This window comes from Protopterus annectens, chromosome 4.part0 (assembly GCF_019279795.1).
Source record: "Protopterus annectens isolate FY-2018-M chromosome 4.part0, PAN1.0, whole genome shotgun sequence".
Taxonomy (NCBI): Eukaryota; Metazoa; Chordata; order Ceratodontiformes; family Protopteridae; genus Protopterus; species Protopterus annectens.
The window spans coordinates 1,591,314,540-1,591,330,330 of NC_056733.1; the positions used below are offsets into that span (position 1 = coordinate 1,591,314,540).

At 38.6% G+C, this 15,791-nt stretch overlaps 1 protein-coding gene across 1 annotated transcript in view; it reads left to right on the forward strand.

The window, feature by feature from the left end:
- The window catches only part of NOP16 (NOP16 nucleolar protein), an 86,347-nt gene that overhangs the window by 21,532 nt on the left and 49,024 nt on the right, over positions 1-15,791 (forward strand). Inside the window, exon 3 of the mRNA XM_044069366.1 lies at positions 3,689-3,758. Coding sequence (XP_043925301.1) covers positions 3,689-3,758 — 70 coding nt within the window. The remainder of the gene's footprint in view (positions 1-3,688; positions 3,759-15,791) is intronic.

A 15,791-nucleotide genomic window follows, 5' to 3' on the forward strand; every position in this document is an offset into this window, starting at 1 on the left:
TTTCTGCGGGGAAACAGGCTACCAGGATTATCATAACGTTGGAAAGGCTTTACCTGCTAGAGCTGCTTTTAACTCTGAGACCCAAGGTCAAAAGATCACAATTGGGAGAGCTTCTTGAACAGATCGTGTAAGGTCACAAGTATGTGCCTTTAATACGTTGCATTGTCTTATGATTGAAGCCAGATGGTCAAGAAAATAAGAATGATGATAATAGCTGTAGATTCAAACTTTCTTTACCCATTATTCTACAAAAGTGAATTTATGTTAGATTCATTGCTGTAGTAGAACTATTATGCCATGAATATATGTATACAGCAGATAAGTCTTCACCGGTTGTAAAAATCTCTTTCAGATATTAGTAACAACAACTGAAGATAAAATTCTTCTTTAAATGTCGTTAAAGAATGTCCTAGATTGTGTATTGATTATAGTAGTACTGTTACATCTGTAGAAACTTGATTAAAGGCATGCTGCTAGTGATGTACACCTATGAATTGTGCCCTCTGTTAGGATGATTAGGACTGTAACAGAATGCAGTCCCACTACAAACTTCAGTTAAGTGCACTGCTTTGGTTAGCAGTAGGGAGCTAGAAGTCATACTCTTGTCACATATTTAAAGAGACTGTAATAGAGGTCAAAACAAAATTCATAATAACGATAGTCCTTGAAGTTGTACAAAAAACGGGTCTATATTATAATAGTGTAACTCACTTTAAGCGAACACGAAAACACCGATATGTATTGCGTGAAACGCGATTATGCCGAACGTACTGAACCGCAAAATACAAAAAGTTGAATCCCCATAGTCTGCCAACTCCACCTCCCACTACATACTGCTTACCCAAGCAAAATAAATAAACCACATACATACACTAACCAAAACCCTACTTCTAACCCTAAAGTATAGCACCAAATCCCTACATCTAACCCTACACTAAACCTTACATACATTACTATCTATGCACTTACCCTAACCCACACCCTAATCCTAAGGTCCGTAAGTATCGCATACTTACCCTACAGCGATATACCAAAACAAAACAATTAATCCACACACATACATTTAACAAAACCCTAATTCTAACCCTACAGTTAACCTTACATACATTACTATCTATGCACTTACCCTAACCCTAAGGTCCATAACTATCGCACACTTACCTTATGGAGCTGTACAGCTGACAGGCCAACCATGACACTTTGACTATTTGGTTTCCGTGGTTTAGTACGTTCGACACTGCATTTCGCGCAATACGTGTTGGTGTCTTCGCATTCGCTTAAAAGGATTTTCGGTATTATAATATAGTCCCACAAAAAACAATATCCCACTAATGAGACAGAAGTACAGATGATGTTTAGGAAAGCTTTCATCCTTTTGAGGCCATTACCAATGTAAGATTTGACACGGTAAGAGAGAGAGACACCTCCCTCACACTCAAACGTTTTGAAGAGTTGTAGAGGCACAGAGTAGAAATATTATGGCCTGAAACTAATAGAAGTGACTTGTGATTTTTGTCAGTGAGAAAGCACAGTCTTGCGGAGTAGCTATGAAGGATGGAAGATGCAGTATTTGAGATGAGTTCTAAAGTTTCTGTATTTTTTTAAAAAAAAGTGCAGAATTCTAATGAGCAGGAGAAGTATGACAATGAAAAATGTTACCATGGTAAATAGAAACTGTACCAGATCGGAGTTCTTAACCAATTTCTTTCAGTGCAATTCAGAAATGTCTAAATGAATACCCTTGAAGCTATAATGTTAAGAAACAAGAATAGACTATTGTAATTGTTTTAACTTGCATATTTTCCTTAATTTTCAGTTTACATATTAGAAAAAGAAACCTGGTGTAAATTAGCTTTTTTTTCCTGTTAAGGTTTTGGTTACTCAGAAATCAGGAAGTGAAAACTGTTCTTTTTATATATATATATATATATATATATATATATATATATATATATATATATATATATATTTTTATTATTTTATTTATTTTTTTTTTTATGTCCATGTAAAGTATAAGGACAGACTTAACCTGAACAAAACACAAATGCAGAAGTCTAGATGGTTGACAATATCTCAAACACACACTGTGTGAAGAAATAAAATTGTGTACTCTGCACAAAATACTTCCGCATTATAATGGTCTTGTCACCCCTGCACTTTATGGTGTACCTTACTCTGGAATTGTGAGAATAATAGGAATTTCGGCTGGTTGCATCTGGAGCTACATATGTGCCTTATCTGATTGGCCAGTCTCTTGATGACATCAGGACTTTGTGCAGTTCTGGGTGGTGCTGTCTATAACTGCTAGTGATAGCACTGAATTGGCACACAGGTTGAGTCCTCTGCAGAAAATACACAAGTTATAAAAATGATTAAGACCAAGAAATAGGATCAACTTTAATACACAGGAATATGTCAATGTGCAAGCGTGCTTCTTCTTTGGGTATGCAGTTAAGCACCAGGGGGATTAACCAGATGTAAAGATACATGCAGGTAAATACTTGCATTTTTGTTACAAATTCCTGTTGAGCTAAATATGTTGAAATGTATACAGTGTAAAATTTGCGCAGTCTAGGATACGGGGGTCCTATTGGGTAATCATTTTTTTTGTTGCTAAGCATACCTAGGTACTTTAGGTGCTGGAAGGAGACTAAAGATACTGCACTTGCACTGTATTTCTGCTTAAGGCATTACAGAAATCGCACTGAAGCCTGAAGAACCACCAGCGGTTGAGCATGCATTAGGGTAGTAATCACAATAGTAAGGTACACTTGCTGTTTTCTTGAGTATATTTTCCCTTATTTATTGTATTGATATTGAGACTTTGTGCATTTAGTATCCACAGAAGTGGAATATGTGTTAGCTTAGTATTGGACATAATTGGGGGGAAGGAAATGAGTATGAGTGGTTTGGTAGTTTGTTTTTAAATGGTAAATTGCCTGTGAGAATCACGTGACTGGACTGTTTCTATAAGTGTAATCATTTGAGAAAGGGAACTTGCCAGACTTCAGAAGTGGAGGCGGGGGGGGGGGGCACTTTACATTTGATGGGTGGAGGGAGTGAGAGAGGCAGAAGCTAGATACCAGACCTAGGTGCAGTTTATAGGGAACAGATTTTGGAATGCTTGGAGTTTTATAATGTATCTGGTAATAGTCATTGTTGTAGACTTGATGTTAGCTAATCACGCCTTGGTCTTTTGACTAAGTCACATTTGGTGTGTCTGTTTATATATTTTGTGTCTGGCAATACTATGTATCTCCACATGTTCTCAGTATGAAAGAAGTTGTAGATTTTTTATAGAGGTATGTGTTGAGGTGATATAAGAATAAGTAAGTATTTTCAGTGCTGAAAATATTTATCCTGCAGTGCACCGACAAGATTGTAGCGCGCGCACTGATTTTGGTGTTAACGTTTTTTGCTTGTGTGCTGTACAAAATTTTTTTATCCAAGAGTAAAATATCTTATTTTAGGGTTGGGCTTCCAAGTTCTGTTTTGCAGAAAAATTCAATTGACAGGAAAATACAAACCCCTTTTAAAACCACAGAATGTCTGTGTGTGTGTGTCTGTGTGTGTGTCTGTGTGTGTCTGTGTGTGTGTTTTGAGCCTTTGGAGTTGAAGTGGCATTGAATACATTTTTTGGAGATTTATTTTTTCATATGTTTGCCTTTTCTGTCCCCATTCACTTTAGGCATCTGAGATGGAGGTTGATCGAACAGAGGCAGCAAACAAATTCATCAGGAAGCCTTATGTTATACGTGGTTTGTATCCGTCCATTGCCATTTAACTTTTGGAAAAATGCAGCTTCTTTACACGATTAACCTTAAGTTATGGCTAAAAAAACAGTTCACTTTTAGTGATCATTTTTTGAGAGTAGAACATTACTTGCTGAAATGAATTATTACATTTCTGGAAGACATTCTAGGCAATATTAATTTCTGAACAATTCTTGGGATGAGTGGTAAAGTGGGTAAAAACTAGAGTAGATACAGTATAACAGATAATCTACTTCATGAAAATGTGCAGTGAGTGGATGAGCAACAAAGGTAAACCAAAGCAGCAGCAAGGTTACAAGAAGCAAGCAAGTACTTCTGAGTTTAGTTGGAAGAGTTGCACTGAAGAAAACTGTGACTATTAAAGTTTTCCTTTGAAAGAACTAAATGTGGCATGTTCCAGTGTCTGTTATATGCATGTAGTGCTGGCCAGCCAGCGTAGTTATTATATTAGTATAGGCAGGAGTGTAGCCAGAGATCTTCCCTTCTTATCCCATTATACATTACAAAATGGAACCCATACCTTCAAATGCTACCCTACATACACACAATGTATGTATTAGTTGCATATGTGGGCTTCAATCTCTTGAAAAACTTTAATTTGTGTAATCACACTTCTGATCAATTTGTGTTTAGACGTGCATATTGTAGCTATTCTTTTAGACTGCAGCATACTACTGATTGTTTTCATAATTTATCATGTCATCTTGGAGTATACAGAAAAAAATGTACATAGATTCTGCCTAGTTACACCTTTGAGGATGGATGTGGCAGCAGCATGCACTGGACATTCACATTTTTAGTGGAAAAAAATGACCAAAGGGAAGAGAGCCTAATGTTGCTGAGCAAGTTTCCCTGTCTCCTATAGCTCTTCATTTCACATGAACACCTTGCACAACTGTACTTTCCTCATTATTAACACACTGTGTAGTAGCATTGGCTCTACAATTACTTGGGTGTGGGAGGCAGTCCAGTCTCTTATATGTTGACTAACTCTTCTCATATGAGATCGTAGCTGTAGTTAGGTCAGTTGATGCACTGGGTCATCCTTATTCACTACAGTCACTTTCATTTACCCATTGTCAAACAGCTGCCTGTTTGTGTACTGTTATTAAAAGTTATGTTCCTTTTAAGTAAAAAAAATATTTTCTTTTCTCTGCAGAAGTAATTGTGACAATAGCTCACATGTATTATGTACATACATAATAGCTGTTTGCTCTCTAAACAAACGAACACACAGACACACACACACGCAGTAATACAAGTGCTGCTTGCCCTGTGATGTTTGTGCTAGAACTTAGCTGTGTAGCAAAGGTTTTCAATTTTAGTGATTTACAAAGAGGTCTGTAGCGATCAAGGTTTAGAAGTTTAGTCCACCAGTTTCATGTTTCACTGTCTGGGTAATGAGCATCAGCTATGGTACTGTGGGGTGTGAAAAAATTTGCTCATTTTAGTTGGTACACGCAACCTAATGTACAGTTCAGATAAGTACCCTAGCAACAGCAACATTATGCAACACTATTTTTGTAAAAAAAAAAAAAAAAGAACTGCGCTCCACAGACAACTGTGTATTAGTAGTCGCAAAAATCTAGCAACTCTGCAGGTTAGTCCCTCTACTTCTCCTACGTATCCTAAATTTGGAAATGTATCTGATAGATACAGCCTTACCATGTTCATGCCTTTCATCAGGATAATAACTCAAATTCTTAATATCATCTAACTGACTAACTTTCTTCCTTTACCTAACCCTAGCTTTCTTCCTTTACACTAATGAATACTCTTCATCTTTATAGACGTATCCTTAAAGAACCAATAGACCATGTTATTGCAATTTAAATATATGTATATAGGAACATCTCTTGTACATTACCTTTTACTGTTTGTGTTATGCTCATGATGAGTATTGTATTTTTTATTAACTATAGCTGTTTTTTAAGCTTGGACTGTTGCACCTTTCTATATTGTATTTTGTATGTGTCTTGGAGCTTTTCTCCCCGGGCCTCTACTGAAAATGGACATGTATCCAGTTAGACTAGCCTGGTCAACAAATGTAAAATAAATAAGTAAAATAAATCTAAACCTTATGCCTCCAAATGCCATACATATCTTACCTACCACAAGAAGCTATTCTTATTGACATCCTTTATCTATCCTCATCTGGCTACCTACTCTTTACCTACTTACTCTGCTGTACTTTCTCTCTGATACTCCTCATCCAGTGTACTTCACTGTGTTGTTCTGTCTTAAACTCCATATCCCTTCTTTTTACTGCCATTCTTCTGTATTTTACCATTTACCCTTTTGTTGTAGAACTCATCAGCCCTGCATTTACTTGTCACTATTCTAAGGTATTAATACTAAGGTATTGTACCTTACAAACTACTTCTAGCATCTTTTTTACTCCACCTGTACAAGGCCAGCCTTAGCAATCGTGGAGCCCAATTTGGAGCATTGTGGTGGGGTGCCTCAGCTAATGCCCTTGTCTACCACCCCAACCCTCCCCGTACTTGCTGGCTTCCTAGGTTTGACCACTTTGGATTAGGTATCTGTAATGCATGCTATTACTGCGAATTTAAATAAAACAAGATGCATGTGTGTATGCATTTGTAATAAGACATGTTAAAACAGAAGTAGATTATTGGACTATTGGACTAACCCCAGATCCAATATTTCCTGTATTTCTTCTAGCTCAGGCACGCTATAAAGTACATGTTGGAATGGCCACTGAGGTCCTTTGCTTACATAATGTTTCATCAGGTTGGTGTACCCAGATTTCCCAGTAGACATGTTCCCGGATTGTTGTAGTTCTGCTTGTTATCTACTGAACCTTGGTAGGAGACAGCTGCACATTTCCCCCTTGTTGCTCAACACTTCTTATTTTTTCACACTTCTCACATATTTCCCTTATTTTGACTCCTGCCTCACTCTCCTTCACATCTTATGTCTAACAGTGCATACTGTAAATACTTTTTTCTTTGGATATTATTATTTTTTTTTTTTTTGCATAGAATATTATACTGTATGATATGGCAGTGTACAGGTATTCTTGCTTATTTTGCTAACTGAATTATTCTACCATGTCTACTTATGATTTTGTTCATTTATTCAACATATTATCCTGACTTTTATCTTTCTGCATACTTTTACATTAATCAATATCACTGCAACAGTGGTGAAGTTTGTGACTTCTTCAATTCTCTATCATAGCTCAGAGAAATAATTTCCCACATCACACCAATCTGCCCACCCAGCATCTCTGATAGTGCATCCCACAGGGAATCCTTAGTCTGCCAACTCACCGTATTCCTAGAAAATATGCTTCCAATTACCTCTTTCTTCCCTGTCACACCTCCAACATTTGCTGTCTACCTGAGGAAAAATTCTCTGGAGTCTACTTGGGGTATAAAAGTATCTATGTAAACATTTTCCAAGCAAAAATCCTAAATCATCTTGATTTTGTTGCATATTTGGGAGACATACATATATCCTCTCATAGTTTTTTTGTGAATTGCTTCTTCAGTCTCTCTTCCCAATAAGATCTAATCTCCTCTGACTGATTCTTATATTTATGTAATATTTTATATGCTCTACTAATTATTCCTTTTTTTAATGACAGCTTCTGTTACAGATTTTGTTAAAACTGTACCAGTGCTGGTCTTCCATTTAGGATCACCCTATTTCTTTCTCTTTGCCTATACATCTTTGATAGGGAAAGCAGTCTCTAACCTGCAGTCCAAATAGAATGGGAAGATGCCAAGAATTTATCATCTTTCCCTCTCTGGTTATTTGCTCCTAATACCTTGGTTCCTTTGCCAGTTTTCTCCAATAAATTCCAGTCTCGTCTTGCTTATTGCTTATATCCCTAATTGCAGTCATCCGTGTTGGCAGAGTCTCCTTTCTCCATTCCCGTGTTGTCTTAGTTCTTATGACACGTTCTGTTACTTTATAGATATAATATTCTCTATGATTATTGTTTTTCTCCCTAAAGGCCTGCATCCAAAATCCCAGTCTCTCCTTGTTTCTTGAGCCACCCCGTTTTCATCATCATCCCTTTCCACTTTTGAATTATAGTTTTCTGCTTGTGATATGTATAGGAGCCTTCAAAATGTAGCTCTGAAATACCCCTTCAAATCAGGTAATCCCAACCCACCCTGTTCTACTGGAAGAATTGGCTTATCCCACTTGACTCTTGCCGTTTTCCCCTCCCAGGTAAAGTCCTTCAGCTCTTTAATTGCCATCCACAACTTCTCTTCTGGTTGATAAAAATATGCCTGACCTGTGTATAAGACTAATGGGACTAAAAACATTTTAACTACTTGTATCTCACTATCCATATCCATTAACAAAGCTTCCATTTTCTCAGTTTTTGTATTTTTTTGTTTAATCTCTTCCCACATATCCTTAGCTGCCACACCAGAATCATTTTTAATCCATATTCCTAAATACTTCATTTTATCTTGTTCCCATAAGTATGGATATTGGTGAACCAATTCATATATGGGTCCATAAGTTACTGTTATTGCCTTTGTTTTAGCTTCATTAATTTTGTATTGCAAAAAGATTTAAAACGGTCTCAGAATGTTCCAGAACACTGCAATGTCTCTTTCTGGTTTCGTCGGGTATAAAGTAATATCTGCAAATAGTCAGCTTTTCTTGACTACTGTACCAATTATATCCTTGAATTTCTAAGTCCCTTATTTTCTTTGCCAGTGGTTCTAAATGCAATGCAAATAACAAAGGGGGAAGAGGACACCCCTACCTGGTTCCTGTGCTTAAGCAGAAACTATCAGAGAGGGCCTCAACCACTTTAATTTTCACCTCTGATCCTCCGTATGTCCTCCTAATCAACCTTATATTTTTTTTTTCAGGAAATGCTAATGCTTCCATTGCCCTGCTTGTAAAGTCCCAGGTTATTCTGTAAAATGCTTTCTCTGCATCAGGACCCACCAACAACAATGGTATTTTCTTACATTCTGCTTCTCTCTGGATCATTGATGTTCTGTTAATGTTATCCAATGTTTGCCTCCCCTCCACAAAACCACACTGATCCATATCTATCAATTTTGGCATTACTTTTGTCATTCTTTTAGCCATTCTAGACATGAACACTTTATAATAATGGTTTAGTATTGAAATGGGCATGTATGAAGCTGGATCAGGTGGACCTTTACTCTCTTCAGGTGTTACAGCTATCACTCCTTTCTTCCCGGATGTTGGTACTTCTCCTCCTCATAAAATACTGTTAAACAAAACCTTCCAGACCTTTAACAGTTTTTTCCCCTCCTAGCTTCCAAACTTCTACAGGCATACCATCTATTCCTGGGGACTTTCCTGTAGATTGGTTATACATCACAATTTTTATCTCATCTACTCCTGTACTAACTGTTAGTAATTGAGCCTCGTCTACCTCTAACCTTGACATATTTAATTCTTCCATAAATATTTCCATTTGTAGCTTCCATCTTTCCATATTTCTCTGCTTTATACAGATTTTCATAGAATTTCCAAAATATTTCTAATATCACTACAGGATCTCTTACCACCTTCCTTGTTATAGGCTCCCGAAGCTTGACGACGACCCTTTCTAATTTCTGTTGCCCGAGTCATTGTGCTAAAAGTTTTTGTGCTCTAGTGTTATCAGAAAACAGTTGCTTAACAGCAGTCTTTTTAAAGTTGTGTATATTATAGAGGTAATTGCTTATTTTCTGCTTAGCATTCTGCAGTTGATCCTTCTCGTGTTGTTTGAGATTCCCTCTATTCTGCAATACTTTAATATTTGTCAGTCCCGCTAAATATTTCTTGTTACTTCTTAGCCATAGCTCCCTTACTTTTATTTCCACACTATTTTTAAACACCACCTTAATTTTATCCCACTCCCTAGCTATATTTTCAGAAGTAATTTCTATCCTCTCGAATAGATCCTGAATAATCTCCACTATCCATTACTTAAATTCCTGCCTTTTCAGCAGATAGGTGGGAAACTGCCAGCGACTCATTTTTATTTCATTACCCTGTGTTTTTTTATTTTGGTTCTTATTGCACATGATCTGAAATAGTTGGGTGTGCATTAAGATCTTCAATTAAATTAATATATTCCTGTGAAATGTAAATTTTGTCTAGCCTAGCCCAGTTTTTATATATGGGGGAATAATATGTAAATTCACTCCTAATACTGAATTCATATCTTCCATGCCAAATGTTTTCATAAATTCTTATAAAAATCTAACCTTTGTCAGTACTTTCCCTCCTGGGCCCCCAGCCACACCTTCACTGATGCAATGCATTTTCCGGTCCCCACCTATAAGTAATATTCCTTGCTGAAAACTGATTATTTCTCCCAAAGTTTTCTTAAACTCCATTATAGCAGTTTTAGGTGGAATATAAAAACATGCCAGTGTAATCCCCCCCCCCCCCCTGTAAATCGGTTATCTTTTTTGTCCTCTTCTGTCACCAGTAGAGCTCCACTTGCAATTAATGTAAGTACTCCCCTTTTGCTTTGTCCCAGATATTTTGCTGAATAACCATCCTGAATACCTTTCTTTATCATATTCACATGTTCATTTCATTCCAAGTGTGTCTTCTGTAACATAGCTGTTTGCACTCTGCATTTTTCAATTTAGCTCACTGTTCCTTTTTTGTATTTATCTGTGACACCATTGACATTTAAAGACATTACAGAAAGCATGGTTGCATTAAAACGTTATTCTCACCTTTTATGTATAACACCTTATCTGATATTGTTGATTTTGTTCATGCCATCCTCACAAATAGATTACGGATCTGATCATTGGATCCGACTATGCCGTAACTAAGCTTGTGGCAACCAAAGTAGGTCTCTGATTGCTCCCCTTACCCATAGTGCATCTCTCCCTATTCCCTCAGATCTCATTTGCCGCTTTGCGAAGACATGATCCTTCCATTGAGCTCTTGGATTGTCAGGTTGTATTGCTTAAATTACTGTCTTTTTCTTATATTTTCTAGCCTTTCAATTTTCATATTTAATCCTTTTTTTTCTCCTTTTCTCCCTTTGTGCATATATAGTTTCACCTTTCCTTTAGTAACCGCTTTTTTTTATTGAATTACTTCTCTCCATCTGTCTTCGTCTCCCCTTCCATCTCTGTAACTGTTTTTCATTACGGTATTTCCCTTCCCTCCTATACCTTTAGGTAACATTAACTACTAAGTTAGTAGTTTTTCCTTCCTCATCCTTTCTCTGTCATATAAAAAAAAGGGGGGGGGGGTCTTTTGCTTCTTTTCCTTTTTGTGTGTCTGCCTTCAGTTAATTATGTTGGACAAACATGACAAGCCTGCTGGCTTTAAAAAGTGCATAGAATGCAGGCATAAAATCCTGTTTAGCGATTCATACTCTTTGTGCATTTACTGTTTAGGACCTCTCAATTTACAGTAGGACTGCTCCATTTACCACTTTTTCAACCACCAAGCATTGGCTGAAAGAAGAAAAAAGCTTATTTTGAAGGGGATGCTTCCCTCAGCTTTTGAAGAGCCGTTTCTGCTACTCAATTTAAGCCATCCACTTCAAAATCAGTAAGCTCAATCTAGTCCAGCTTCTTCACTTTCTGCAAAATCTAGTGATAAGGGCAAGAAGAGACCTACTTTGGCTCCGGCTACCTCTGAGCCAAAGACCAAAACTTCTAAACAGACTGAAAAAGGCCTGTTGGGGCCATCAGGTGCTCAAGAGCATTAGCTCCCCAGGTTGTCAGAGCAGTAGATGCATCTCTGGGTTTCTGAGCAGGTGAGCTCCACTCCGGCTTCTACCCAGGGTGAGCTGTCTTCGGGGTTGGAAGAGGCTTCATCTTGCAAGCATGTCTTGTCGGGGCCAGAGTCCTATTTCACTCAGGAGCAGTCAGCCTTCTAGGAAGATTGATAGATGTGGTAAGCTTGTTTTCTCTTCAGTGACTTATACTTTGCGATCACTGAACTAACTTTCCCATTTTACTAGGTTACAAAGGGATCCGATTAAGGAGTTATTGGATACCCTGGAAGGAACAGTAGCTGAGCTAATTCTTCAATGAGGCTTATTGCACACATAGCCAAAGGGACAAGTAGGGCAGTGGGTTCCGGCATCTCCATGAGGAGACATGCCTGGATGTACCTGTGTGACTTTTACAGAGCCCTTTACGTCTTCCTTTGTCAGTGCTCCATTTGATGGTTCTTCTCTTTTTGGACCTAAAGTTAGATACCCTTTCCAGGTGTGAGAAGGAAGGTAAGGCTGTCTGCTGTGGGCATATGTTTTTCTGCACCCCATAGACCATATTCAGAAGGTCAAAGAGGAAGAGGAAAGATGTGGTTCAAGAAGTCTGAGTTCTTTCCAGGGCAGAGGAAGGAATAATAAGAATAATGGAAGATACCCCCTCCCTCACAGTAGAGGAGGCCTGGAGAACCAGAGTTCCTAAAAACACTTTTTCAGGAAACCCTTCCAGCACTCCTGAAAGGAGGCCCGATTCTCCCCCTCTGGAGGCAATGTGGGGTCGACTATCCTTGCACTGGAGACCCTGGCAAAACATAACTTCCAATCAGTGGGTGCAGAGGATTATATCCAGAGGTTATCAAATCCCCCTCAATCAATCACCTCCCCTCGTCAACAGAATCTCAGATGTTCCACCCAGTCAAAGGGAGCAGGCAGTTCAGATTCAAAAACCGCTAGAAAGAGTCATCCAAGAGGTCCACCAGCCCAGAGAGGATTCAGAACTTACTCTAGGTTCTTTTTAGTTCCAAAGAAAACAGGGGATTGGTGACTGATTCTGGATCTTCGCAAACTAAACAAGTCAGTTTGACGCACGGGACTCCGTTCTTCTGTACAGAATTGGGTATCACAATAAACTACCGAAAATCACATCTGGAACCTGTACAAAACTTGGAATTCATTGGAGTGGTTTTGGATACTACTCCGATCACCATGCTTCCAACATCAAGAGTATTAACAATCAGGTGACAAACCAACGGGTTGTTTCGAAATGGGAAGGTGGCTGGTCTTCATGTTCTTCAACCTTTAGGATTGATGGCTATGGCAATGGTGTTGGTCCCGTTAGCCAGATTCCACATAGGGATGCTACAATGGCTTTTTAGCTGCCCAGTGGTCGATTTGTTCACCCTTCCATGTCTTACCAGATTCTGATAACAAACACATGCAAAAGATCCCTCTTATGGTGGATGCAGTCAGAACAATTGTTACAAGGTCAACCCTTTGTTCCCCCACAGCCGTGGGCGACTGTAACTACACATGCCTCCCAGATTGGGGGGGTGGGGCATTATCTGGTAAGGATGGTCCAAGTAACCGGGTCTGCAGACGAGGCAAATCTGCACAGCAGTGTCTTGGAGATGAGAGCAGTGCTTCTGGCATTGCAAGCGCTCCAAGCTACTCTTCCTCTGGGAAGGGTTGCAATTCAATCAGACAACATGTCAGTGGTCTGGTACATAAGCAATCTTAGATCTTTGTCGAGAAACCCTTGGAGTGTGGCAATGGGTGATCCCCAGCACGTGCATTGCTATGAGAAAATAGTTTGAGGAGAAGTCCAACATGACAGCGGACAAGTTGAGCTGATCCATTCTCATGCCTCACGAGTATTTTCTGCAGATGAGGCCAGCCTTGTTACGACCTTTTGCTTCCCCATAAACAACAAATGCAGCAACTACTTTGCCGTAATTCCCCCCCCCCCCCCACAGGGGGAGTCTCTGAGGGATGCTGTCACTCATGATTGGCTCCCCTGATCTACTTTACGCCTTTCCCCCATTCCCCTTATTCCCAAATTTCCTTCAGAAAGCAAACCGGTTGAAGAGAACAGTAATCCTCATTGCCCCATTCTGGCCTTGCCAAATTTGGTTTTCCTTTCTCTAGCATCATCTTCAGAAGAAGCCCTGGATTCTGAAAAGCTTTCCAGAGCTTCTGTCACATCTGAGAGGAATGACCCCTCCCCTCCAAATCTTCACAATCTCAAGATGATTGCTTGGTTTCTCCAGTTCCTTATTTGCCAGATAACCCATGCTCTCCTCACCTGTCAGACATATTTTATCATTATCTCAAATCAATCACCCAAAAACTTCACAAAAGTAAATGGAACGGATTTGTAATTTAGGAGCAACAATATAATGTAGGTCCTATTACAGCCCCTATTCACTTTGATTTTTCTGGCTCAGCTTTTTAATGATCGTCCATCTGCCTCTACAGTTAAGCTTCAATTAGTGGCTATTTCAGTTTTTTCATGTTGGAAAGGATAACTTGTCGCTAATTTCCCACAGACTTTGCAAAGGCTTTTTAAAAGGGACGGTCTTAAGACCACCTCACAGGGATCCCTCTCCCCCATGGGACCTCAGTTTAGTACTACATTCTATTGTTCAACCACCATTTGAACCTGCAGTGTCCTGTGATATTAAATTTCTGTATTGGAAAACTATTTTTCTAGTGGCAATTACATCTACAAGACTAATTTCAGAATCCAAGCTTTATGTTCTCAGTCTCCATGTTTGATTTTCCACAAAGACAGAATCTCGCTGTGTACCAACCTTTCTTTTCTTCCCAGAGTTTTCTCAAACCAGTATCAATCAAGCCATTGATTTGCCTGCTTTCTTCCCTAACCTCAGCAGCAAGAGTGAATATAAAAAAATCTTCTACAACCCTACTCGAACATTCGTGCTCTTCGATAATCTAACAAAGACTTACTCCAGATAACCAAAGTATCCAGTACAGCAGGCAACTCTTTTTACTCTAACTTTGTTGCTAAACATTGGAATACCCTTCCACATAGTATTAGATCCATAAGCAATCTTAATAATTTCAAAATATCTCTCAAAAGATACTTATTTGAATCCTGGCTTTGCACATGTAACACTCCAGGATAATTATTAACTTAGCATTACTTATACAATTTGGCTGTATGTACTAACTCTGTTAACATATTCTTTCTAACAGCATTACTTCCTGATAGGTAGTTAACTCCCACCACGGAAGTATTACTAACTATGCACTACTTTGCCTAAGTGATTCCCACTGCATAATTTCCTAACTAATGTTTCTCCACAGTAAATTCAACCATATATTTGTCTGTATTCAAGTATTTAAAGTCTTGTTCTATTTCATACTACGTATATATTTTTGTTTTTTACATTTCTATCCCGTAAATGCATTAACACTAATTTTTTTGTCAATTTTGTTTATAATTTCTATTACTTATTGTGATAATTTGTATGCAAGCTTAAACTGGAGCGTTTCTCCCCAGGCCTCCGCAGAAAATGGACACAGTCCCAGTTGGACCATCCCAGTAAACAAATGTAAAATAAACAAATATTCTACACTTGTTGGATGTGCATAGACAGTTACGATTCTACCTACATAGAACCAAAGAGTTTTGCAAGATGAACCAGTTGTTCATTGCTTTTGCTGGCCCTAAGAAAGGTTTACCAGTCTCCAAGGTTACCTTATCAAGTTGGCTTTCAGATTGCATTTCCTTTGTTTCAACCTCAAAGAGTATAAATCTTCCCAAGTGGGCAATGGCCTCATCTGCTGTTTTTCAAATTAACACTTCCATGGACAACATTCCATGCAGCGGCCACTTGGTCTAACCATCATTCCTTTATCTCCCACTGCAAGTTGGACTTGGTCTGCCGGGGAAGGGCCTTATTTGGCTCAATGGTTCTAAGGAACATCCTCCCTTGAGTCCACCCAGGATATAGGAAGCTGGGACTCTGTCCTATTTGTGAGGATGAGATGAAAAAATTGATATCGGGTAAAGAAGTTATGTACTCACCATAACGTTCCATCTGTATTGTCAATTTTTTTTTCATTTCTCCTCAAATCACCTCCCTGCAACCCCCAGCCTTAGTTGAATGAGAAGCTTCTATATTATAGGACATGTTGTGTATCATTACCACTGCAGAACTGGTCTCTGAAACTATCTTTCATTTTTTGGGTTTTACTACTGTGTTTATTGCATGTGTGAATTATTGCAAACAAGATCTGGGGGAAGAGGGGAGAGGTGCGTTGTGGGTAAGGGGAGCTATCCAAGA